This window comes from Mesoplodon densirostris, chromosome 11 (genome assembly GCF_025265405.1).
Source record: "Mesoplodon densirostris isolate mMesDen1 chromosome 11, mMesDen1 primary haplotype, whole genome shotgun sequence".
Taxonomy (NCBI): Eukaryota; Metazoa; Chordata; class Mammalia; order Artiodactyla; family Ziphiidae; genus Mesoplodon; species Mesoplodon densirostris.
Genome location: NC_082671.1, coordinates 90,987,792 through 91,013,221, shown reverse-complemented (window position 1 = coordinate 91,013,221; position 25,430 = coordinate 90,987,792). Strand labels below are relative to the sequence as shown.

The 25,430-nt window shown below is 38.3% G+C and overlaps 1 protein-coding gene across 2 annotated transcripts in view; it reads right to left on the bottom strand.

The window, feature by feature from the left end:
• ATP2B1 (ATPase plasma membrane Ca2+ transporting 1) overlaps positions 1-24,721 on the bottom strand; it is a 73,486-nt gene extending 48,765 nt beyond the window's left edge. The window contains exons 1-2 of one of the 2 annotated variants that reach the window (XM_060113594.1): positions 24,407-24,721; positions 11,964-12,161 (exon numbers count right to left, since the gene is read on the bottom strand). In XM_060113594.1, the coding sequence (XP_059969577.1) occupies positions 11,964-12,161; positions 24,407-24,614 (406 nt within the window). In that variant the 5' untranslated portion in view covers positions 24,615-24,721. The remainder of the gene's footprint in view (positions 1-11,963; positions 12,162-24,406) is intronic. The other variant, XM_060113593.1, reaches the window with a different exon arrangement.
• Between the last annotated feature and the right edge of the window lie 709 nt (positions 24,722-25,430).

Here is a 25,430-nt window from a genome sequence, read left to right as displayed (position 1 = left end):
ACAATCAACTTGACGTACCCTGCATCTGTGGAATACCTGAATAGACAACGAAACATCCCAAAATTGAGGAGGTGGAGTTGGTGTGATTTTGTCTGTATAGCTTTGATTTAACCATTTGTCCTAGGGTTCTGTCTGTCCGTTTTTTTTTTTTTTTAGGATAGTTTTTAGCGCTTGTTATCATTGGTGGATTTGTTTTTTGGTTTGGTTGCTCTCTTCTTTCTTTCTTCCTTTTTAAAGTACTTTTTAATTCTCTTTGAACTTTAAATAATTTTTTTATTTTTTATTTTAATAACTTTATTTTTCTCTTTCTTTCTTTTTTTCTCCCTTTTCTTCTGAGCCGTGTGGTTGACAGGGTCTTGGTGCTCCAGCCGGGTGTCAGGGCTGAGCCTCTGAGGTGGGAGAGCCAAGTTCAGGACACTGGTGCACCAGAGACCTCCCCGCTCCACCTAATGTCAAACTGCGAAAGCTCTCCCAGAGATCTCGATCTCAACGATAAGACCCAGCTCCACTCAACGACCAGCAAGCTACAGTGCAGGCCACCCTACGCCAAACAACTAACAAGACAGGAACACAACCCCACCCATTAGCAGAGAGGCTGCCTAATATCACAGTAAGGTCACAGACACCCCAAAACACACCACCGGATGCAGTCCCCCCCACCAGAAAGGCAAGATACAGCCTCATCCACCAAAACACAGGCATAAGTCCCCTCCACCAGGAAGCCTACACAACCCACTGAACCAACGTTAGCCACTGGGGGCAGACTCCAAAAACAACGGGAACTATGAACCTGCAGCCTGTGAAAAGGAGACCCCAAACACAGTAAGTTAAGCAAATAAAAAGACAGAGAAACACACAGCAGATGAGGGAGCAAGGTAAAAATCCAACACCAAACAAATGAAGAGGAAATAAGCAGTCTACCTGAAAAGGAGTTCAGAGTAATGATAGTAAAGATGATCCAAAATCTTGGAAACAGAATGGAGAAAATAAAAGAAATGTTTAACAAGGACCTAGAAGAACGAAAGAGAAAACAAACAATGATGAACAACACAATAAATGAAATTAAAAATTCTCCAGAAGGAATCAATAGCAGAATATCTGATACAGAACGGATAAGGGACCTGGAAGATAAAATAGTGGAAATAACTACCACAGAGCAGAATAAAGAAAAAAGAATGAAAAGAATTGAGGACAGTCTCAGAGACCTCTGGGACAACATTAAATGCACCAACATTCGAATTACAGGGGTACCAGAAGAAAAAGAGAAAAAAGAAAGGGAATGAGAAAATATTTGAAGAGATTATTGCTGAAAAATTCCCTAATGTGGGAAAGGAAATAGTCAATCAAGTCCAGGAAGCACCCAGAGGCCCATACAGGATAAATCCAAGGAGAAACATGCCAAGACACATATTAATCAAACTATCAAAAATTAAATACAAAGAATATTAAAAGCAGCAAGGGAAAAACAAAAATTAACATACAAAGGAATCCCCATAAGGTTAACAGCTGATCTTTCAGCAGAAACTCTGCAAGCCAGAAAGGAGTGGCAGGACAGATTTAAAGGGATGAAAGGGAAAAACCTACAACCAGGATTACTCTACCCAGCAAGGATCACATTCAGATTGGATGGAGAAATTAAAAGCTTCACAGACAAGCAAAAGCTAAAAGAATTCAGCACCACCAAACCAGCTTTACAACAAATGCTAAAGGAACTTCTCTAGGCAGGAAACACAAGAGAAGGAGAAGACCTACAATAATAAGCCCAAAACAATTAAGAAAATGGTAATAGAAACATACATATCGATAACTACCTTAAACATAAATGGAGTAAATGCTCCCACCAAAAGACACAGACTGGCTGAATGGATACAAAAACAAGACCCATGTATATGCTGTCTACAAGAGATCCACTTCAGACCTAGGGACACATACAGACTGAAAGTGAGGGGATGGAAAACAATATTCCATGCAAATGGAAATTAAAGGAAGCTGGAGTAGCAATTCTCATATCAAACAAAATAGACTTTAAAATAGACTATTACAAGAGACAAAGAAGGACACTACATAATGATCAAAGGATCAATCCAAGAGAATGATATAACAATTGTACATATTTATGCACCAAACATAGGAGCAGCTCAGTACATAAGGCAAATGCTAACACCCATAAAAGGGGAAATTGACAGTAACACAATCCTAGTAGAGGACTTCAACACCCCACTTTCACCAATGGACAGATCATCCAAAATGAACTAAAAAAGGAAACACAAGCTTTAAATGATACATTAAACAAGATGTACTTAATTGATATATAGAGGACATCCCATTCAAAAAGAACAGAATACACTTTCTTCTCAAGTGCTCATGGAACATTCTCCAGGATACATCATTATCTTGGGTCACAAATCAAGCCTTGGTAAATTTAAGAAAATAGAAATCGTATCAAGTATCTTTTCCAACCACAACGCTATGAGACTAGATATCAATTACAGGAAAAAAATCTGTAAAACATAGAAACACATGGAGGCTAAACAATACACTACTAAATAACCAAGAGATCACTGAAGAAATCAAAGAGGAAATCAAAAAATACCTAGAAACAAATGACAATGAAAACACGACGACCCAAAACCTATGGGATGAAGCAAAAGCAGTTCAAAGAGGGACGTTTATAGCAACAGAATCCTACCTCAAGAAACATGAAACATCTCAAATAAACAACCTAACCTTACACCTAAAGCAATTACAGAAAGAAGAACAAAAACCCCCCAAAGTTAGCAGAATGAAAGAAATCATAAAGATCAGATCAGAAATAAATGAAAAAGAAATGAAGGAAACAATAGCAAAGATCAGTAAAACTAACAGCTGGTTCTTTGACAAGTTAAACATAAATGATAAACCATTAGCCAGACTCATCAAGAAAAAAAGGGAGAAGACTCAAATCAATAGAATTAGAAATGAAAAAAGAGAACAACTGACACTGCAGAAATACAAAGGATCATGAGAGATTATTACAAGCAACTATATGCCAATAAAATGGACAAGCTGGAAGAAATGGAAAAATTCTTAGAAAAGCACAACCTTCCGAGACAAACAGGAAGAAATAGAAAATATAAACAGACCAATCCCAAGCACTGAAATTGACACTGTGATTAAAAATCTTCCAACAAACAAAAGCCCAGGACCAGATGGCTTCACAGGCAAATTCTATCAACCATTTAGAGAAGAGCTAACACCTATCCTTCTCAAACTCTTCCAAAATACAGCAGAGGGAGGAACACCTCCAAACTCATTCTACAAGGCCACCATCACCCTGATACCCAAACCAGACAAAGATGTCACAAAGGAAGAAAAGTACAAGCCAATATCACTGATGAACATAGATGCAAAAATCCTCAAAAAAATACTAGCAAACAGAATCCAACAGCATATCAAAAGGATCATACACCACGATCAAGTGGGATTTATCCCAGGAATGCAAGGATTCTTCAATATAAGCAAATCAATCAATGTGATAAGCCATATTAACAAATTGAAGGAGAAAAACCATATGATCATCTCAACAGATGCAGAAAAAGCTTTTGACAAAATTCAACACCCATTTATGATAAAAACCCTGCAGAAAGTAGGCATAGAGGGAAGTTTCCTCAACATAATAAAGGCCATATATGACAAACCCACAGCCAACATCGTCCTCAGTGGTGAAAAACTGAAAGCATTTCCACTAAGATCAGGAAAAAGACAAGGTTGCCCACTCTCACCACTCTTTTTTTTTTTTTTTTTTGGTACGTGGGCCTCTCACTGTTGTGGCCTCTCCCGTTGCGGAGCACAGGCTCCAGACGCGCAGGCTCAACGGCCATGGCCCACGGGCCCAGCCGCTCTGCGGCATGTGGGATCCTCCCAGACCGGGGCACGAACCTGTGTCCCCTGCATCGGCAGGCGGACTCTCAACCACTGCACCACCAGGGAAGCCCTCACCACTCTTATTCAACATAGTTTTGGAAGTTTTAGCCACAGCAATCAGAAAAGGAAAGGAAATAAAAGGAATCCAAATCGGAAAAGAAGAAGTAAAGCTGTCACTGTTTGCAGATGACATCATACTATACATAGAGAATCCTAAAGATGCTACCAGAAAACTACTACAGCTTATCAATGAATTTGGTAAAGTAGCAGGATACAAAATTAATGCACAGAAATCTCTGGCATTCCTATACACTAATGATGAAAAATCTGAAAGTGAAATCAAAAAAACACTCCCATTTACCAATGCAACAAAAAGAATAAAATATCGGGGGCTTCCCTGGTGGCGCAGTGGTTGGGAATCCGCCTGCCGATGTGGGGGGCACAGGTTCGTGCCCCGGTCCGGGAGGATCCCGCGTGCCGCGGAGCAGCTGGGCCCGTGGGCCGTGGCCACTGGGCCTGCGCGTCCGGAGCCTGTGCTCCGCAATGGGAGAGGCCACGGCAGTGAGAGGCCCGCGTACCGAGAAAAAAAAAAAAAAAAAGAATAAAGTATCTAGGAATAAACCTACCTAAGGAGACAAAAGACCTGTATGCAGAAAATTTTAAGACACTGATGAAAGAAATTAAAGATGATACAAATAGATAGAGAGATATACCATGTTCTTGGACTGGAAGAATCAACATTGTGAAAATGACTCTACTACCCAAAGCAATCTACAGATTCAATGCCATCCCTATCAAACTACCACTGGCATTTTTCACAGAACTAGAAGAAAAAATTTCACAATTTGTATGGAAACACAAAAGACCCCGAATAGCCAAAGCAATCTTGAGAACAAAAAACGGAGCTGGAGGAATCAGGCTCCCTGACTTCAGACTATACTACAGAGCTACAGTAATCAAGACAGTATGGTACTGGCACAAAAACAGAAAGATAGATCAATGGAACAGGATAGAAAGCCCAGAGATAAACCCATGCACATATGGTCACCTTATCTTTGATAAAGGAGGCAGGAATGTACAGTGGAGAAAGGACAGCCTTTTCAATAAGTGGTGCTGGGAAAACTGGACAGGGACATGTAAAAGTATGAGATTAAGATCACTCCCTAACACCATACACAAAAATACACTCAAAATGGATTAAAGACCTAAATGTAAGACCAGAAACTATCAAACTCTTAGAGGAAAACATAGGCAGAACACTCTATGTCATAAATCACAGCAAGATCTTTTTTGACCCACCTCCTAGAAAAATGGAAATAAAACCAAAAATAAACACATGGGACCTAATGAAACTTCAAAGCTTTTGCACAGCAAAGAAAACCATAAACAAGACCAAAAGACAACCCTCAGAGTGGGAGAAAATATTTGCAAATGAAGCAACTGACAAAGGATTAATCTCCAAAATTTATAAGCAGCTCATGCAGCTCAATAACAAAAAAACAAACAACCCAATCCAAAAATGGGCAGAAGACCTAAATAGGCATTTCTCCAAAGAAGATATACAGATTGCCAACATATGAAAGAATGCTCAACATCATTAATCATTAGAGAAATGCAAATCAAAACTACAATGAGATATCATCTCACACCAGTCAGAATGGCCATCATCAAAAAATCTACAAACAATAAATGCTGGAGAGGGTGTGGACAAAAGGGAACACTCTTGCACTGCTGGTGGGAATGTAAATTGATACAGCCACTATGGAGAACAGTATGGAGGTTCCTTAAAAAACTAAAAATAGAACTACCATATGACCCAGCAATCCCACTACTGGGCATATACCCTGAGAAAACCGTAATTCAAAAAGAGTCATGTACCAAAATGTTCATTGCAGCTCTATTTACAATAGACTGGAGATGGAAACAACCTAAGTTTCCATCATCAGATGAAGGGATAAAGATGTGGCACATATATACAATAGAATATTATTCAGCTATAAAAAGATACAAAATTGAGCTATTTGTAATGAGGTGGATAGACCTACTAGAGTCTGTCATACAGAGTGATGTAAGTCAGAGAGAGAAAGACAAATACCGTATGCTAACACATATATATGGAATCTAAAAAAATGGTTCTGAATGACCTAGGGGCAGGACAGGAATAAAGACGCAGATGTAGAGAATGGACTTGAGGATATGGGGAGGGGAAGGGTAAACTGTGACAAAGCAAGAGAGAGGCATGGACATATATACACTACCAAACGTAAAGCTAGTGGGAAGCAGCAGCATAGCACAGGGAGATCAGCTCGGTGCTTTGTGACTGCCTGGAGGGGTGGGATAGGGAGGGTGGGAGGGAGGCGCAAGAGGGAGGAGATATGGGGATATATGTATATGTACAGCTGATTTACTTCGTTATAAAGCAGAAACTAACACACCACTGTAAAGCAATTATACTCCCATAATGTTTTTTTTTTTTTTTTTTTGCAGTACGCAGGCCTCTCACTGTTGTGGCCTCACCCGTTGCGGAGCACAGGCTCCGGACGCGCACGCCCAGCGGCCATGGCTCACGGGCCCAGCCGCTCCACGGCATGTGGGATCTTCCCGGACCGGGGCACGAACCCGTGTCCCCTGCATCGGCAGGCGGACTCTCAACCACTGCGCCACCAGGGAAGCCCCTCCCATAATGTTTTTAAAATAAAAAAATAAATATAAAATAAAATCAATTCAGTGGCTCATGACCAGGATTTTGAAAAATGAAAGAGAACAAAATAGAAAAGGATATACATGTAGTAAAGGTGAACTGTTTTTTGAAAGCTTACTTTGGTTATTTTTAAATTCACATGAAGGAGTATGTTCTTCTTTGTTCCTACGTAAAGTTCTTTCTTACTGAGCACTGAGCTAAAATCTCTGAAAGTCAATGGTTCTCTTAGGAAATGCAGAACAGGAAATGGATTATTCACAAGAAACTAATGAGTAAACCAATGATACTAGAAATGATTAAAGTATATTCCAGAATAGTGAGCATGAACTGAAGAGAGGACTTGAGGTGCAAGGGTGCTGCATAAAGATGAATCAGGGAGAGGTATGAGGGACAGATAAAGGGAGAGAAGACAATCACCATCCCCATCAAACGGGCATGATGTGAACAATCACAAAAAATATCCCTGTGAAGATCAGCAGGATTCAGCCACCAATGGGTATAAAGCATGTTCTCCAAAGGAGATGGCTAGATGATCTACTGAGAATGCTGGCCCCGCCATCCAAATACTAAAACTTCTATTTTATTTGTTTTCAAGCTGAAGAAATAACTATGTATCATTGCATACAATAACCAGTTAAGTGAATCTGTGGTTTACATTATTTTAAATAGTAGAAGCTGTAAAGACAGCTTCCCCTTACCTTTCCCCCTGCCCAGAATATCAGAGATTTGCTCTCTGAATTACATAAAGCAAGTCTGACCTCAAGAACTCAAGATGAAGGTTGAAATACTATACTGACCACTTTCACCAACCTTGAGGCAGTGCTAAAATATTATCTTCCAAATAAAGCTCTACAGTGGTCTTACTGGTTAAAAATATAAAAATGCAATACTTGGGACTTCCCTGGTGGTTCAGTGGTTAAGACTCTGCACTTTCACTGCAGGGGGTGTGGGTTTGATCCCTGGTCAGGGAACTAAGATCCCGCATGCTTGCACCGTATGGCCAAAAAATAAAATAAAATACAATTAAAAATATATTAAATTAAATTAAAATCAAGTGATGGCAGGGGATTCCCTTGCTGCAGATTGAAAAAAAAAAGCAATACTTTTTAATAGTGTGTAAGAATGACAGACTCATATCAGAAGATGAAATTTAGTCGTATTTCAAGAAAAACTTTTACATAACTGGTGGGTGGAAGTGAAAATAAGTATCATGATTTAGTGAGTACACTAAAATCTTCCACTTGGATTTACCTAATGTTGAGTTTTTTCCAGCTATGAGAGATATTAAAACCAAGTTCTGAAAGAAAATAGACTTAGACCCAAATCAGGGTAAATCAGAATTATAAAATATAATAATGTATATTCAATCATGCTATTAATAATGATGTTTTTATTTTATTTTATTTTATTTATTTATTTTTGGCTGTGTTGGGTCTTCGTTTCTGTGCGAGGGCTTTCTCTAGTTGTGGCAAGCGGGGGCCACTCTTCATCGCGGTGTGCGGGCCTCTCACTGTCACGGCCTCTCCTGTTGTGGAGCACAGGCTCCAGACGTGCAGGCTCAGTAGTCGTGGCTCATGGGCCTAGTTCTCCGCAGCATGTGGGATCTTCCCAGACCAGGGCTCGAACCCGTGTCCCCTGCCTGCATTGGCAGGCAGATTCTCAACCACTGCGCCACCAGGGAAGCCCAATAATGATGTTTTAAGGCTACTAAAAATCAAAAATTTAAACGTTCACCTTTTTAATCTTTAATTTCTATTTGTGTATACGTTTTAAAATGCTCACAGTATCAATAACTTTAAATATATATAATTCATAAATGCATAAATGCATCATTTGGAGACATGTGCTCATATCTTTTCTTTATAGGGTAAATAACCAAAAAAGTTTAAAGACAATGCAACAGAGGTTAAGGGAAAGGAATTGTGAGATGATTATTGAATTTTCAGCTTTAAATCTCATATGCATATGTATTTATAACTAAACTATTGAATATTTCAAAAGAGAGTGTGAAACAAGTTAGTGACATATTTCATTTCATATATAGTTCTACTTTATATTACACAGATGAAGTTAGAATGATCTTGAAATAGACAGTACTAAAGTATTTCTAGAAACTGAATCTTTTTCCTACTGATGACCATTACAAATTTTTAAGGGAGCTGCAGGGAAAAAAGAAAGTAATATCAAAATCAAACTTAGGAAAGGACTGTAGTTTACCAGTTACACATAGGAAAAAAAAAGTATTTTAATAATGTTTTCAGTAAAGTCCAAGTGTAAATACAATAATAAAAATCGATTTTTACTAAAGGTGCTCCCTTGTAAATATATTCACCTGAGGGGTACACACCATCTAAATTCAGCCTATGCTCTCTACCACAGGGCAAATATGCCATTCTAAAATCCCCTACGTGATTCTTGGGTGGTATATCAAGTGTATATATTAATAGCATAAAAAAGCGGTTCTCAAAGTGTTGTTTAGGAACTCCAGGGGGATCCTCGAGGCCAAAACTATTTTTAGAACAACACTAAGATGCTACTTTGCCTCATATTTCATGAATGTATAGTGAAACTTTCCAAAGACTACATTACATGTGCTAAATACAACAAAATGAATGCAGAAGCAGATGAGAATCCAGTTATCTTCAATTAAGCCAGACCTCAATGAGATACAATGACGTTACAAACACCACTACTCTTCATTATTTCATTTCAAACTTCATTAATAATTATAGTAATTATAATTATATATTATAATATTTATTATTTTTAAATGCACTGATGAATATTTTTAAATTTCTCAGTTTTAATTTAGAATACAGTAAATACCTACAGATATAACTCACATAATCAAAACCTCTTTTGAGTTCTCAATACTTAGAGAGTGTAAAAGGGTTCTGAGACCAAAGAGTTTGAGAACCACTAGTTGCATACAGTGACTACAGATTTATGTGGGTTATAGTGCTTATTTTCACACTAAACAGTACTAGTAAGAAATTTTGATAATTTGGATTTCTATGACTATAGATTTACAATTAATGGATTTCCTTTTAAGCAAGTATCCACTTCTTAGTGTTAAACATAACATGATGAAAAGATACATGAAATATACTAAAAAGTGTTTTTTAAAAAAGTGCAAACACTAAACTTTTACCATGGAGCAAAAATACCTTTATATGGTTTATTAACACCTTCTGGTAGATTTTGAGTCTCTTTAAAGGGCCTTAAGACACCAACAACTCTAGTTATCTTCTCAGTTGGATCTAATACCAGTTATCTCCTTAAGCAAATATGAAAAAGGGCCTGTCACTATACCCTACAAATGAAGCAGTCTAAATTCCAAGATTTGCCCAGATCCCGTTAGTAAAAAAAACCTACTCCCACTGAAAATATTTTTCTTCAGTTTTCTTATAGTCATGGGAAAAAATGTTAAAAGTAAAAAGTTTTTAATCATCTGCTAACGCATTCAAGTCTAGAACACCAATTCCCAGTATTCTATAATGACAGTTGGATAAACCAAGCAGTAAAGAATTTAACTGCATGTTGCTAAACATGATATCACTTCCCTTTCCAGATGAAAAGACACACACACTTAACACTTACACATCCTCACACCTACCCACTTGTGCACACATACATATACATGAGCACCACAGACACATACACAAAAACATTTTTAAAATCTGAGGATATATATCAAAATGATAATCTCTAAAAAGTGGGATTTTCAGTAAATATGATTTCCTTTGAATTGTCATTTTCCCCCCTAATTTTTCAACAGCAAAACATGTACCGTTTATTTAATAAATAAAAGTTTAAAAAATAATTTGGCTCAATACTGATAAGAATATTGCCTAAATCCTTTCTTATCTACATCAGTGATCCTCAACTGCAGGCAATTTTGCCCCCCCCCCCCCAATAGGATACCTGGCTACCACTGGAGATACTCTTGGTTGCCAAGGTGACAATGAATGTTCCGGTGAAAAATGTCAACAGTGCCCCTCTGAGAAATCCTGATCTCCACAGACTTCGGCCTCAGATCCACTCGCTTATGCTGTGACCCACTACCTCCTCCCGCCTGCCCCCACCAAAAGTTCTCTCTCACATGAGTTCTAGGCATACCTTTGAAAGAATTACTTTAAATGATTACCTAAGCCAACTTTTAGAGTTAGCAAATATTTATTAAACTCTTAATAACTTGAAAGGCAGAAGGATGAAGCTTTCACAAACAAAAATATTTTGGTGAATCACTCTTCTGATATATAAAATACTAATGGTTCCCTCTACAGCTATTTAAATATAGTGACCAAAACCCAAGCTTGATCTCCAGGCAGTTATAGAATGTAATGTTGGAAATAACCATTTTAAATAATTTGTTTTAAGGGAAAAGAAGAAGAAATTTAAAAGAGAAATGAAGGAGTACCTCCCTGGTGGCACAGTGGTTAAGAATCCGCCTGCCAATGCAGGGGACATGGGTTCAATCCCTGGTCCAGGAAGATCCCACATACCCCGGAGCAACTAAGCCGGTACGCCACAACTACTGAGCCTGCGCTCTAGAGCCCGCGTGCCACAACTACTGAAGTCCGCGCACCCTAGAGCCCATGCTCCGCAACAAGAGAAGCCACCACAATGAGAAGCCTGCGCACCACAACAAAGAGCAGCCCCTGCTTGATGCAACTAGAGAAAGCCCGCACGCAGCACGAAGACCCAACGCAGCAAAAGAAAAAAAAAAAAAGAGAGAAATGAAGGACATAGAAAGATGAGAGAAAAACAAAATCATGTGCAGTTACAGGTTAAAGCAGAGTTACCATTCTATATTCTTCCACTGGTCAGAATACTCTGCAGCATAAACATTTCTAAGATGGCAAGGAAATTATCCAAATCATGTATATAACAAAAATATATATAACATTTTAAGAACTTCAAAAGTAATGGATTAGGGAAAAGAATAAATTTTTGCTTTCATAATGATTTTCCAAAAGATTAAGAAAAAACCCAAATTAAAAACTAATTACTTCACAATAGTGTTCTAAAGAACTTAAAAATCATGGTGACACATAACACATCATATATATGGCTTAGTGCTTTGCCAGAAACAGCAATATGCATACTTGGGTAGGTTACTTAACCTCTGTGTCTCACTTGTAAAATGGAGGTGACACTGTCTACCTTATAGGGTTACTGGGAAAATTACCTGAGGTAATATATTCAAAGAACTATTAAAAGCACTATTAGAATGATATCCAGTACAAAGCAGTTAATAAAAGGTGGCCTGCTATTGGTATTATGTATTAAGCAAGCAAATGCACTGAACTTAGCATCACACATAAGAGTCTTCCCTCCCCCCGCCCAATTTACTTACGTGCATTATCCCCTTCTGGAGGTTGATAAAAAGAAAGGCCCAATGATACTATGGCTGCAATTTCTAATATAATTAAAGTGACATCTTGTAATGCTTCCCATACTAATTGAAGAAAGGTTTTTGGCTTTTTAGGAGGTATAAAATTCTTTCCAAATACAGCTTCTCTTCTCTCTATATCTGCAGGGTTTCCACTTAAACCTAATAAAAAGAAATAAATTTAAGTGAACAGTTTTACTACTTACAAATGAAAATATTTTATTCAAAACACATACATTCTCTACACTTTAGATTAGTTACATTTAGACACAATTCATAAGACCCTATCAAAATGGTTTATTCTCATGAGTTAGACTAAGTGTACATAATTTAAATCACCAAAAAACATGTGCAATGCTTTAAGAGAACATTTTAAGTAGATGACGTAAGGTTGAACTAAGAACTTCCACTTTTCCAAACTGCTGGTTTTTGATCATACTGTCTTACACCATCTTATAGACTGCTAGAGACCAGAAATGATATATGAGTTTGATGGTTTTATATTGGAATTTAACATTTCCCTGACCTTTACTTATGATATTTTTCTTCCAAAAGTGGGGAAGTATATAAAGATATTTATTTGATTTACTTATTGCATCTTGGTTAACTTAATAAGTCAAAGTCTTTTATTTTCATTCTTATTTGCTGAAGAACAATGAAAAGTTCATCCACTATAAGCTCTAAAACTTCTATTATAAAAGGTCTGTTATAGGGAATTCCCTGGCGGTCCAGTGGTTAGGACTTTCACTGCCAGGGCTCAGGTTCAATCTCTGGTTGGGGAACTAAGATCCTGTAAGGCGTGGCATGGTCCAAAAAACAAAAACAAACAAACAAAAAACAGGTCTATTATACTTCAATTGATAAAAGATTTGCAAGTCACAAAACAACAGGAGACTTAGGATGACCTTTCCTTCAAGTTTACTTTTTAGGATTTATTTCCAGTTAAAGAAACAGGTAGTGCTATTGACTGACCGTCACTGTAAAGGAAAAGGTACCTTGTAGGACATATTATTTATTGCCTGGAGCATGGAATTAGATAGCCGTGAAGCAAAAGGTTAAGAGAGAGCTGGATGATCAAATTTGCCTTTCCTTCACCCTACCAAGCTAGTCCTTCTCTAATTTAATCCTGCTGATCCTGTCGAGCCTAGATATATCCCAACTAGCTAATGCAAAGTATGTACATATTTACATTATTGTGGGAGTATGAAAACACAGGCAGCAGTGACAAATGACATTTTCCCTTAGTTTAAGAACACTGAAGAGACTTCCCTGGTGGCGCGGTGGTTAAGAATCCGCCTGCCAATGCAGGGGACACAGGTTCGAGCCGTGGTCTGGGAAGATCCCACATGCCACGAAGCAGCTAAGCCTGTGCACCACAACTACTGAGCCTGCACTCTAGAGCCCACGGGCCACAACTACTGAGCCCGCATGCCACAGCTACTGAGCCCACGTGCCACAACTACTGAAGCCTGTGTGCCTAGAGCCCGTGCCCTGCAACAAGAGAAGCCACCGCAGTGAGAAGCCCGCGCACCACAACAAAGAGCAGTCCCCACTCGCCACAACTAGAGAAAAGCCCGCGTGGAGCAGCAAAGACCCAACGCAGCCAAAAATAAATAAATAAATTTTTTTTAAAAAGGAAAAGAACACTGAAGAAGAGGACAGAGATACCAGGATGACATGACTTTTAATTTATCATTATAAATTTAAATTTATAATCAATTTAACCTCAACTCTTTATTTTTTGGCAAGAATTCATTCTAAGGAAAAAGACAGGAAAACAGCAGATCACTGTAAGGCTCTTGGCTTTAAGTGTTTTAGCTATTACTCTAGATGCAGAGGTGGGCAAAGAGTAGAAGAGAGAAAACAAAGGAAGTTTATTAGAACAAACAATGAGAGATGAATATACAGATCTTAAAGTAATTATTTACTTTGGTTTTTTTATTTATTAATTACTTATTTACTTGTTAAAGACACCAAAAAGCTGGGCCTCCCTGGTGGCGCAGTGGTTGAGAGTCTGCCTGCCGATGCAGGGGATACGGGTTCGTGCCCCGGTCTGGGAGGATCCCATATGCCGCGGAGCGGCTGGGCCCGTGAGCCATGGCCGCTGAGCCTGCGCATCCGGAGCCTGTGCTCCGCAACGGGAGGGGCCACAACAGTGAGAGGCCCGCATACCGCAAAAAAAAAAAAAAAAAAGACACCAAAAAGCTTCCAGAGAATGTTTTCACAAGCAACTGTAGCACAGTCGGGTCCACACTAGGCAGTTCAAAAAGCATCTTAGATTTCTGATGACAAAAGTCATCAACTGAAAGCTTCCACAGAGCTCTAGGCTTTGAGTCAGAGTCAATGGATAGAAAGGCAGTGAAGGACTGCACTGACTGCGACTAGCGGGAAAGACAGTATGAGAGAGGAAACTTGCAAATTATAACTTAGAATCCACACACTGTTTCTTCAGGCAAGAGCAGTGCCCCTCATCAATCCTGGCTGCAAACAGTTAACAACAGTCTGTGGTTTAATCGGGGGATAAGGGAATCGATGTACTGAGGTTTTCCACAAAACAGAATGTATTTGTTTTAAAGAACTATAATTTAAGATGTTCTGAAATTATGTGCTTACTGCTTTTCAAATAAAACACCCTTTCTTTTATGAAAGGATGATATTAGACAGTGGGTAGGTTTGTTCTGTCTTATATTTTAATGCCCTTACAGCAAAAATAAAAGATTGCTATCCCTCCCTGCGTCAGTCTCCAAGTCTTTCTAAGAAATATGTTTGAAGATACTGGTTCTATCAGTTTAACTCGCCCTTAATAGAGTCCACCATTAACTACATATAACACCTCAGTTTTAAATATCACCACTGCAACTATAAAAATAGTTGATTAAATCTTAACTTATACTGGTTATAACAGGGGCCAATATTTTGTTAATGCTGAAAAGAACAGCCATAAAGCTAAAGATCGCTTAAAAATGTATCTTGGAGGGAATAAGGAAAAAAGCAGCCGATCCAAAGGTTATCGTAATTCTTCCTATGCTCCCACCACATATACAAGCACACACCTAGGTCACTGCACCACTGAAGCTGTCTGGTTTAGGAATTAGAAAACCTAGGCTCCAATTCACCTACTGAAATCTTGTGCAAGTCACTTAACCCCTTTGGGGTTGGGGGGGCATTAATATTTATTGGTATAACTCAGATAGTTGGGAAGGACCAAAGGAGAAGGTACAAAGTTTATAAACCATAAACTACAGGGCAACAGTTAGTTAAGGTAAGTAAGGAGAAAGACAAGTTACAAACTAAACACTATAGGTTTTAACTCCATTTTGGGGACAGCTGATTTCTACTCATGTAAAATAATAAACTCACATAATCTAAATATAATGAAGTTCAGAGTTCTGCAGCAGTCTGTTCCCCCTCCCCCGACTCCTGATACTTACTCAATATCTGCTACTTCCAGGTACTGTTCTACTTGCTAAAAAGCCAGTGTGAACAAAACAAGTCTTACATTCAGCAAGCTTATATTATACTGGAGGAAGACAAATAAAGAGACAATTAAAATAGTATGAAGAGAGGACTGGCATTCATTCTAAGTGCAATGGAAACCACTAGAAGGCTTTATAGCAGGGTAGTGATAACTAATTTCATTTAAATTGTCTGAAGGAGAAACTGAAGAGTTGGAGAGTGGAGGAAAAGACCAGCTGGGAGGCCACTGCAGTACAAAGTAAGAGATGGTGGTAGCTTGCATCTGGGTTCAGAAATGGAGGCAGAGGACTTCCCTGGTGGCGCAGTGGTTAAGAATCCGCCTGCCAATGCAGGGGACATGGGTTCGAGCCCTGGCCCGGGAAGATCCCAATGTGCCACAGAGCAACTAAGCCCGTGCGCCCCAGCTGCTGAGCCTGCGCTCTAGAGCCCGCATGCCACAACTATTGAAGCCCATGCGCCTAGAGCCCGTGCTCCACAAGAGAAGCCACTGCAATGAGAAGCTCGCGCACCGCAACGAAGAGTAGCCCGCGTGCAGCAATAAAGACCCAAAGCAGCCAAATAAATAAATTAATTAATTAAAAAAAAAAAAAAGAAAGAAATGGAGGCAGAGTCACTGAATATGCCAGGTATCTTGTAAGGAGATCAGACAGAACTTGCTGAAGGACTGGATGTGGATGAAAGAAGAAAAGAAGGATAAAGAATGATACCTAGATTCTTTTTTGTCCATGCACTCAAGTGGATGGATGATAGAGACATTTACCAAGATAGGGCAGGCTTTGGGAACCGTAGACTTGGGTGGAAAAAGGGAGGCAGGAGTTAATGGTTCTGCTTTATCGATTTAAACATGAGATGCCCATTAAAAAGCGGGAATGTCTAGTAGACAGCCAGTTAGCCATATTCAGAACTCACAGAGAGATCTGAGCCAGAGAGTCCTCAATATACAGATGATTCTGGAGCCATGGGTCTAATGAGAGCTTCTAGAAAGCTGAAGTAAGTTGACAAGAAGCAAGCAGGGCTGAGGCGAGAGCCTTGGAGCACTCCAACATTCGATTTGAAGATCAGCTAGGGTTCTTAAAACACCAAAGGAAACTGAGAAGAAAAGGGGATACACATACACATGCACTTACAAATAGATTCATGCCGTACTACAGAAAGGGAGTTTTAAAAAAGATGATGTGGCTGATTATATCAAATGGTGTTACAAAAGTGGAGTAAAATGAAGACAGAGAATGGATAACTGGCTTTCACTAGATGGAGGCCGATGGCCTTGATAAGGAATCTTCCAGTGGAGGTATGGAAGAAAGTCTGATTATAAAGAATTAGACAGATAATGGGAATTAGTTAAGTGGAAACAATGAGTACAGAAACTTCTTCTAGGAGTGTGATGCAATGGAGAGAAACAAAGCAGTAAAAGTAAAATAAAGCAGTAAAGGTGAATTAAAATGGGTAAATAAAACCCGTTTTGCTTTTTAAAGATGAGTGACAGATATTAGGGCAAGTTATTTAGCAATGGAAATGACCAACTAGAGAAGACCACACTGGTGATACAGGAGAGACAGGCTAGTTAATCTAGAGCAAAGCCTTTGAAGAAGCCAGAGTAAATGGAATCCAGGGAGTGGGTGTTAGTCTATTATAGGTGTAGGAAGAGGCTCCACTGTGAGGGGGGAGAAAGCAAAGTTTGTGGGGAAGAGAAAGGTAAGCAGTTGGAACTGGTAATGAGGCTACATGGTCCTAGTTTTAAAAGGAGAGGAGATATGATATCAAATCATTTAGAATAACTTATGAATAAATATACTGAGAATCTTCTGCCTAGTCCTGTTGGCTCCACTGATTGTAGTGTAGCAGCAACAAGGCCAAGGGCATTGATCTCATTACGGCCCAGTTAGCCTGACAAAGAGAAGAAACAAAACCAGCCCAGAATATATGCTTTTGGGGTCTGGATCTACCATTCTATGAATAGATAATGGCTCAAGAATACTGTCTTTATATGTGAAAGGGATAGATAACGGAATAAAATGCAAATTCTATCAACAGCTTGATGTTTTACCAAAAGAAAAAACAATGTAGCATTTCAACTGCTGGGGCTAATAAAAACATGTCTCAATTTTAGAAAATGAAGAGGGGAGAGTAATGGAATATAGAAAGCAGGTGGATTTAACTGAAAATCATGGCTATTACACAGCACATCCTAATCTTATCAAATTCTGTACTTGAAATTATGTCAGTATTTGTGTGTGTGTGTGTGTGAGTGTGTGTGTGTGTAGTAGTGGTAGTGGTGGCAGCAGCCAGCCCACATTCCTTAAGTGAGCGCCACAGGAAAACACACAGATCAAGAAAGTACGTGAAAATTTGTGTTTGTGTTCATTCTTCTTGAGAAACAGACTAATACCCTCATCATATTTTCAATTTCAACAGAAAAGGAGACTGCCCTCAAATTTAAGTGAATCACTGTCTAAATTCAAACTTAGGCTTAGTTCCTGAATGCCAACCATGGGCCAGATACTGTGATGGGCACAAACATACAAAGGGAAATGAGTCAGACAGGATGCCTTTCTCTGGCACTTGCCTTCAAGGAACTCACAGTTTGGTGGGGCAGAGACCTGACAAGTAATCAGTTGATCACAAGCCAGTGTGTTACATACTATGGCGGTGGTGAGGCTGTTAATGGAAGCCGGCAAAGGGAACCGGAATCCAAATCTATGGGGTTGGGGTGGACAAGGGAGTTCTAAGATACCGAACTTGAGATCCCAGGAACGATTAAGAGAGACAGTCACAGGGTGAGGTACAGTGCTTTAGGTGAAAAGATCAGCATGTAACAGGACCAGAAACAAGAGTGAGCTTGGCACAACAGTATTTAAGAAAACTGAAAATTTTGCTCTGCCTCAAATACTGAGGAGGAGAGTTGGAAAAAAGAGATGAGATGAGATGAGGTGAGGTAAACAGGAGTTAGACCCCAAAGAAATTTGTTAACCTAAGTGAGAAGTCTGAACTTCCTTCTAAGGGCAGTGCAAAACCACTGCCAGCTCTCAGCAGGAAAGTTGACGGGCAGCGTGAAGGGAGACAGGAAAAGACACCAGTTAGTATGTTGTTACCTGAATTATGCAAGAGAAAGACAGCAGCCTCAAGCAGGGTGGTGGGGAGGTAGAGAAGCAGACACCCTTGAGTTAAGAGACAGGAGTTAGAATTTCCACGTCTCGTCGACCCAGTGAGTGAGAACAAGTGAAAGACTCCTATCAAAGTCAAGTCTATCTAGCAAGGTGGATGACAGTTTCACTGCAAAGGGGGAAAGAGGAAATATGCTTTCAGAAGGGAAAGTCTGGACAGGCTGAGAAAATGAAGATGTCTAAAAGCAACTGAGCTTTCAAAAGGCCCAAAGCCTGGGAGAGAAGCCTGGACTGGAGCCACAGATGTCGGAGTCAGACGTGAAGGCTTAGAAGTGGAGAGCATCACCCAGGGAGAATGCAGAGTGCACCGTGAACAGAAACACAAGGCCTGCCAACACTGAAAGGAAAGCACGGGGGGCGGATGAAACGGGCCAGAAAGGAAGAAAGCAAACCTTGAGAGTAGAGTGTTATGAAAGCAGAAGAGAATGCTTCGGGAAGGAAATACGTCTATTGTACTCAGAAAACTGAACTTGAAAAAACTAACAAAGCGATGTTACTTCAGGCTCTGTCGAGTACAACTTTAAAAAATAATATATATGCTACAAGGTTTGAGAAGTAGTCAGTGTTACAATTATCTTCAAAAAATTCATAAGCAATGAAAACTGGTAATCTGAGCAGCATTTAAATTAAATGTCTAATTCTCTATTTCTAAAAAAATTTTATTGGGGTATATAATTCTCTATTATAGCAGGAATAAATTTCTAGGACAAGGTCACACAGGATCATCAATAGAAAACCCTCACTGATAACTGTATACAAGTATTAAAACATACGTGGCTGGCACACCACGGCCATGCAAATCCTTGTCGAATGCCTAAAACCAACCTGTATGACCAAACACATACATCAGGGAATCACAGTGTTCTTGTAGTAGCCTGTAAGTCAGTAATGATTTATCCTGGGCAAAAGGCTGATTTCTTTCGAGAGTTAAAATATATTTCCATGTGTGAATGTCAATTTTATTGTCTTACATCATGAAGACATGGTCAAAGCACACCATTACCAACAACCTTACTACTAGCAAGTGCAAATATAAACTGCCATCTGAAACATTATGGAAACATTAGTCAGCCAGGGACAACTGCTGTTGACTCTACCCTGCTTCCTACCACACACTACTTTTGCTTCTCTCTACCACTGTTTCGTTATTTCCTTTGTTTTTTTGTTCTCGTCTACCTAATTTTAGCAACTACCACTTAAAAAGCTTGGTGTCTCATTTGCTTTCCTGCCCTTTACAAATCCATAAAGTCATGCCTCTTACAGAGTACCATTCAGTACCTATCTTTAATTTTTATGAATTCATTTTTATCCTTTGCTTGATACAGTACTATGAATAATAAATGATACCAAGGGCTGAGATTTGCATTCTGTAAATCTTATTAGAGAGTCTATTCTACCATCCAATATAAAATATAATATAGATAACATAGGAACACATTAAAATGGGAAAGATACCAAAAGCTAGGGTAACAATAAAAAGATCAAGAAATATGGTTTAGAACAAGACTAAGAAGGTTAATGTAGGGAAACAATGATACAGAAGAACAAAACTGTAATGGCAGTTTTATACAGTTAGGATATTAGAAGATTATTCTGCCATGAAAGTACATTTTTGGATTCTGAGGACTATAAGATAGGTGCTTGCTAACACATAAAACCAAAAATATGAAGCAATAAATCTCATTCCAGTTAACCTTGAAATTTACAGTTCTAGTTCTTTTAAGAGTAAAAATAATTAATCAGAACCACTAGGAAGTTTTTAATATGAAAATTACATCTGGCTCAAAACACTTCCTATTGATCAGTACATGTACAGTATGCTTAACATCAAGTTAAAGCACTGCTTTGCTAGAAAACAAGCAATAAATTAGCAGGCCAAATGAGGAAGCACACAAGTACAACTTCCTGAGGAGGGCATATTTTAAAGACCAACTAATAAACAGAATCTTAAATCCCCATTTTTTTTTTCATCATGTAATTCCTGCCATCAAAAAAATACTATTGTGGGCTTCCCTGGTGGTGCAGTGTTTGAGAGTCTGCCTGCCAATGCAGGGGACACGTGTTCGGGCCCCGGTCCGGGAAGATCCCACATGCCGCGGAGCGGCTGGGCCTGTGAGCCATGGCCGCTGAGCCTGCGCGTCTGGAGCCTGTGCTCCCTAACGGGAGAGGCCACAATAGTGAGAGGCCCGCGTGACGAGAGAATACAGGTACTTCTTTCCCAGTCTCTCAACTCTTTTGCAAGCTGAATGAGATGAACTTTTATAACACGAAGTACACTACGGTAGTTAAAAGCATATCCTCTGTCTAGGTTTGAATCCCTCCTCTGGACTTATGAGCTGTGAGACTTCAGCTAAGTTGCTTAACCTTTTTGTGCTGTGGGTTCTTTGGCTGTAAAACAGGATAAGGTTGTTGTGAGGATAAAGTAAGTTGATATAAATTTATAAGTACTAACTACCAATTTGGCACAAAAAGCGTTATCTAAGCTTTACTTATTATTGTTGTTGTTGTTAAGAAACATCTTTAATTGTTCATCCAGACTTTAGAGCAATCTAATATCTACATCCCAAATATTTCTGATTTCCCTTCTCCACTCATTTTTCTCTTAGGCATATATCACTAACACACTACACATCTCATATGTCTTGTGAACTTGTCTTCCCCATGTAAAAATAAGGAAGGCAGTTTTGTTTTATTCATGGATGTATGCCCAGAGCCTAGGTAAGTGCCAACAAGATAGGAGATACCCAATAAACACAATATCTCAGTAATTCTAAAACACACACATTCTTACATTTTATTAACATCTCTGAAATTGGGATGTAATTTAATTATACACTTACGATTATCTTACAGTTAAAACTAACACATTCTTTTTTTTAGGGGGTATATAAAACATATGACTATCATTAACCTAGATCTGACGAAAGACTGTGTGTCAATGAATGAATGAATGAAAGAACTAAAGTGACAGATAAACTTCAGTTTTACCTAACCAAAATTCCTGTACTTTAAAGAATCATTGTTATCTCTTTCCCTGACTATAAGCAGATTATACTTAAAAAAAAGGCTACTTATTGTCTAGATCATTTTACTTGGGCATAAAAACTCCTAGCTGATTATTCCCAGGGATGAGTCATTTGTTACCATTTGCCTAGTTAATCAGTGACAAAATATTCATTAGCTTCTGAGTGAATTATTTCTAAATTAAACTAGAACTATTCCTTTGGAAATAACATTTTTGTGAAAGCTGCTATTGTTTTTATCTATTCTTATGACGACTGTAAACACAAATATAATGCTTACAATGGCTTTTTCACATTCTTTAAAAGAATATTTCAAAATGACAAACTATATATATATAAACAGTGAGACAAAAGTTTGTACAAATTTTGACAAAAATTAAATTCACAATACTAGGAAGAAGATGAACAAGAATTTTCTAAGAATAAAAGATGGGGAAAATGGCATACACTTGTTTAATAGCACAAAGCAGCAACAATACACACAAAATTTTGAGTGTTGAGTGGATATTTCTAGAGATTGTCCACAACTTCCACCATGTCGTAAAAGAGGTACATAACCATCCCCTGCCTAAATCTTAAAAACTACTGTACTAGGTACAAAGTTTGTTAATTTAATAAACTTCACTAATTAAACCAAAATCAATATAAGGAGAACTGCCCAAAATAACACAAAAGAAACTGCAGTGCAAACTAAAGAGAAATAATATCCATTAAAAATGAACAAATAATGTCCATTAAAAATGAAATGGAAGGGTTTTTAGTTAATCAGAAGTTTTGTCTTCTCATAACTAACAGCAGGGAAACACAAAGACATGGTTGAGGGAAGCGCAAATATGTGCAGATTTCAAAGTGAAGTTCAATATCGGGTTTTTAAAAAATTATTTATTTATTTATTTATTTTTGCTGCGTTGGGTCTTTGTTGCTGCGCGCGGGCTTTCTATAGTTGTGGTGGGCGGGGGCTACTCTTTGTTGCGGCATGCGGGCTTCTCATTGCGGTGGCTTCTCTTGTTGTGGAGCACGGGCTCTAGGCACGCGGGCTTCAGTAGTTGCAGCATGAGGGCTCAGTAGTTGTGGCGCACGGGCTTAGTTGCTCCCTGGCATGTGGGATCTTCCCGGACCAGGGCTCAAACCCGTGTCCCCTGCATGGGCAGGCGGGTTCTTAACCACTGCACTGCCAGGGAAGCCCCAATATCGATTTTATGAACAAACGATGTTGTTATAAATATTGAGGGTTTTTAATGTTAACATATCCTATCAATTTCGTGATCATGAAACATCCAAAATTAGGTTTTAGATTAAATGTAGTATGTACATATGGTTGAATTAATGAATCTACCAATTGAGAATAGCAACTTAATGTACAAATCTCTAAAGTTATATGAAGTTAGCTAACATTTTAAAGTAGATTTGCATACTGAACAAACTCCAAAGTTTGTCAAATTACATCTATTAAAAGCTCCATGGGTCTGTTCCTGATTCACTCAATTTAAGCAGCAGGGGTCCAGCTCTTAAAATGGTGCAGCATATTTAATGTATAACTGAGAAGTCCATGTTTCTAGTGGTTCTGACTTGAGGAAAAGATCCAGACAATCTGGAAGACTTTACAGAAAAAAGAATATACTCCAACTGATCTGAGGAAGCCCTTTTAGGATATATGTGAATACTGACATTAGCTTCCTCAAGACCATGCTACCTCAGAAAAATTAAAGTAACTACCTACCATTAAAACAATGAGCAATTCACATAGAATTACATAAAGGTTTTAAAGAATCTTTTAGTGTGATTTAAAATTCTTTAACAACTTTGGAAATAACTTTTTGCTATTACTTTAAAATTTATCACAAGTAGTGGCATGGCATAAGATGTTTCAGGAAAAATGTTAAGAAAAACACTGAAGCACAATTTTTCTAGAATTGGCTTTGGAATATATACTAATATCTTTAAAAATTTAGCAGTAATAATTTCCCTTCCTTACTAAAATAAATTGTAATCACCAAACATTCATCCTCATGTATCCTTCCCCCCTCCTTTGCAATTGGAAATCCCTTTTGGAAACTTCCTAACCTTACTTTTATATTCAACATGATCAATGTATAAAATAAAAGATTATCCCTTCAAACTATTTCAAAGACCATAACGCAATGAAGTTATAATGAACGTTTCTGTTTTTCACAAAGAAATTTACTACAGATCAAGAATTATGAAACCAAAGATTTCTTTGAACACAGGGAAACTGAATATAATTCGAAGATTGAAAACTATTTTTAATCAAAGGATATGTCCGCTAAATTAAAAATTGCCATCTAACCTACTCCATTTGCTCTGGCACCTTCTGAACTAATTGTTAAAGTTTAGGTTAAGAAAAAAAAACAAACTTGGTCAGCTACTGGCAGTGAAAGCTATTTTAAGCCGCCTGGCAAAATGAAGGATAGTGAGCAGGGTTTAGTTCCACTGAATCCCCTGGGAACTACCAAGCCTGATTCCAGCTCAAGTGGAAAGACAATCATGCTATCGTAAACAAGCAGCAATATGTGCGACAGTACAAAATACTTCCTCCCACCAACTTAAAATATGTAAATTAATTTGCAACACTTTTTTTGATCTGAAGTTACTTTATACCAATCTTTAATGCCACGAAAAATATGGCATAATCAAACAACAGCCAAGACAATCTAAGCATGCTTATTTATGAGCCAATTACAGAACTCGCCAAAGTACTAAAAATGAATGTAATGAAACTCACCTTCATTGGGAGATGTTTTTAACCTGGCGCAAATTCCATAGACATCTCCATAGCTTTCCTGTATTTTTCGTAATGCATCTGTAGACCTGAGCTCCATGAGAGCCCGCAGTTCTGCGAGTGTAATTCCAAAGTCTCCATCATGATTAGCTTCCTTCAAAGAGTTTTTTACGCCACCATATGCAACCGAGTTGTTTGCCATGTCGCCCATTACAAGTATAATTTAACAGGAGGAAAATGTTTCCCAAAAGACTCTAATTTTCACTTGATATATATCCAAGATGAAAATCTTTTAAATATGAAAATCTTTCTTGAAACAAACACTCATTGTATGACTTTGTAAAGGAGCATCAGCAGCATTTCCCAGAGAAGTATCTTGACCTTTGGCCCATGACTAGTTTCTTCCTATCAGTCATGAGACGTACACATCTGTAAGAAGAAAATATTTAAAATTAGTAAAATCCATGAGAGTATTAAGCATACTTTCTAAGTGTCAACAGGTAGCTAATCAAAGTATATCATTTAATTGCAAAAATATTTTTTACTGTAGTTTCATGCCCTTAAAATATTTCGTATGATAAAAAGTGAAAGTATAACTTCTAAATAAACTTGTATATCAAGAGACATTAACTTTCACCATTATTAAATGAAACTGTATTTCACATAACTGTTAGGGATTATTAATAGTTATCATTAAGCACTACGTTAGTTGCTTTAAACTCATTCTCTCATTTAATCATCACAATTTAATCCCATGAGGTGTTATTGCTCCTTACTCTATGGAGAATAAGCCTCAGAGAAATTGAGGGGTTTCTACACAGCTCACAGATGCCTGATATGAATGAGTTGGGATGCCTCTAAGCCCATGTTCCTTCAAATACACTACCCTGTCTCTCCAAACCTTTCATATGGGAGAGTCCCCAAAAGGGCAAAAAGCACAATGAACTTCTCATATGTTCTCCTGCAACTCTCCTTGGCCACTCTGTGATGTCAGCAACTTTTGGCTTCCTGAAACTATCTTTCACAT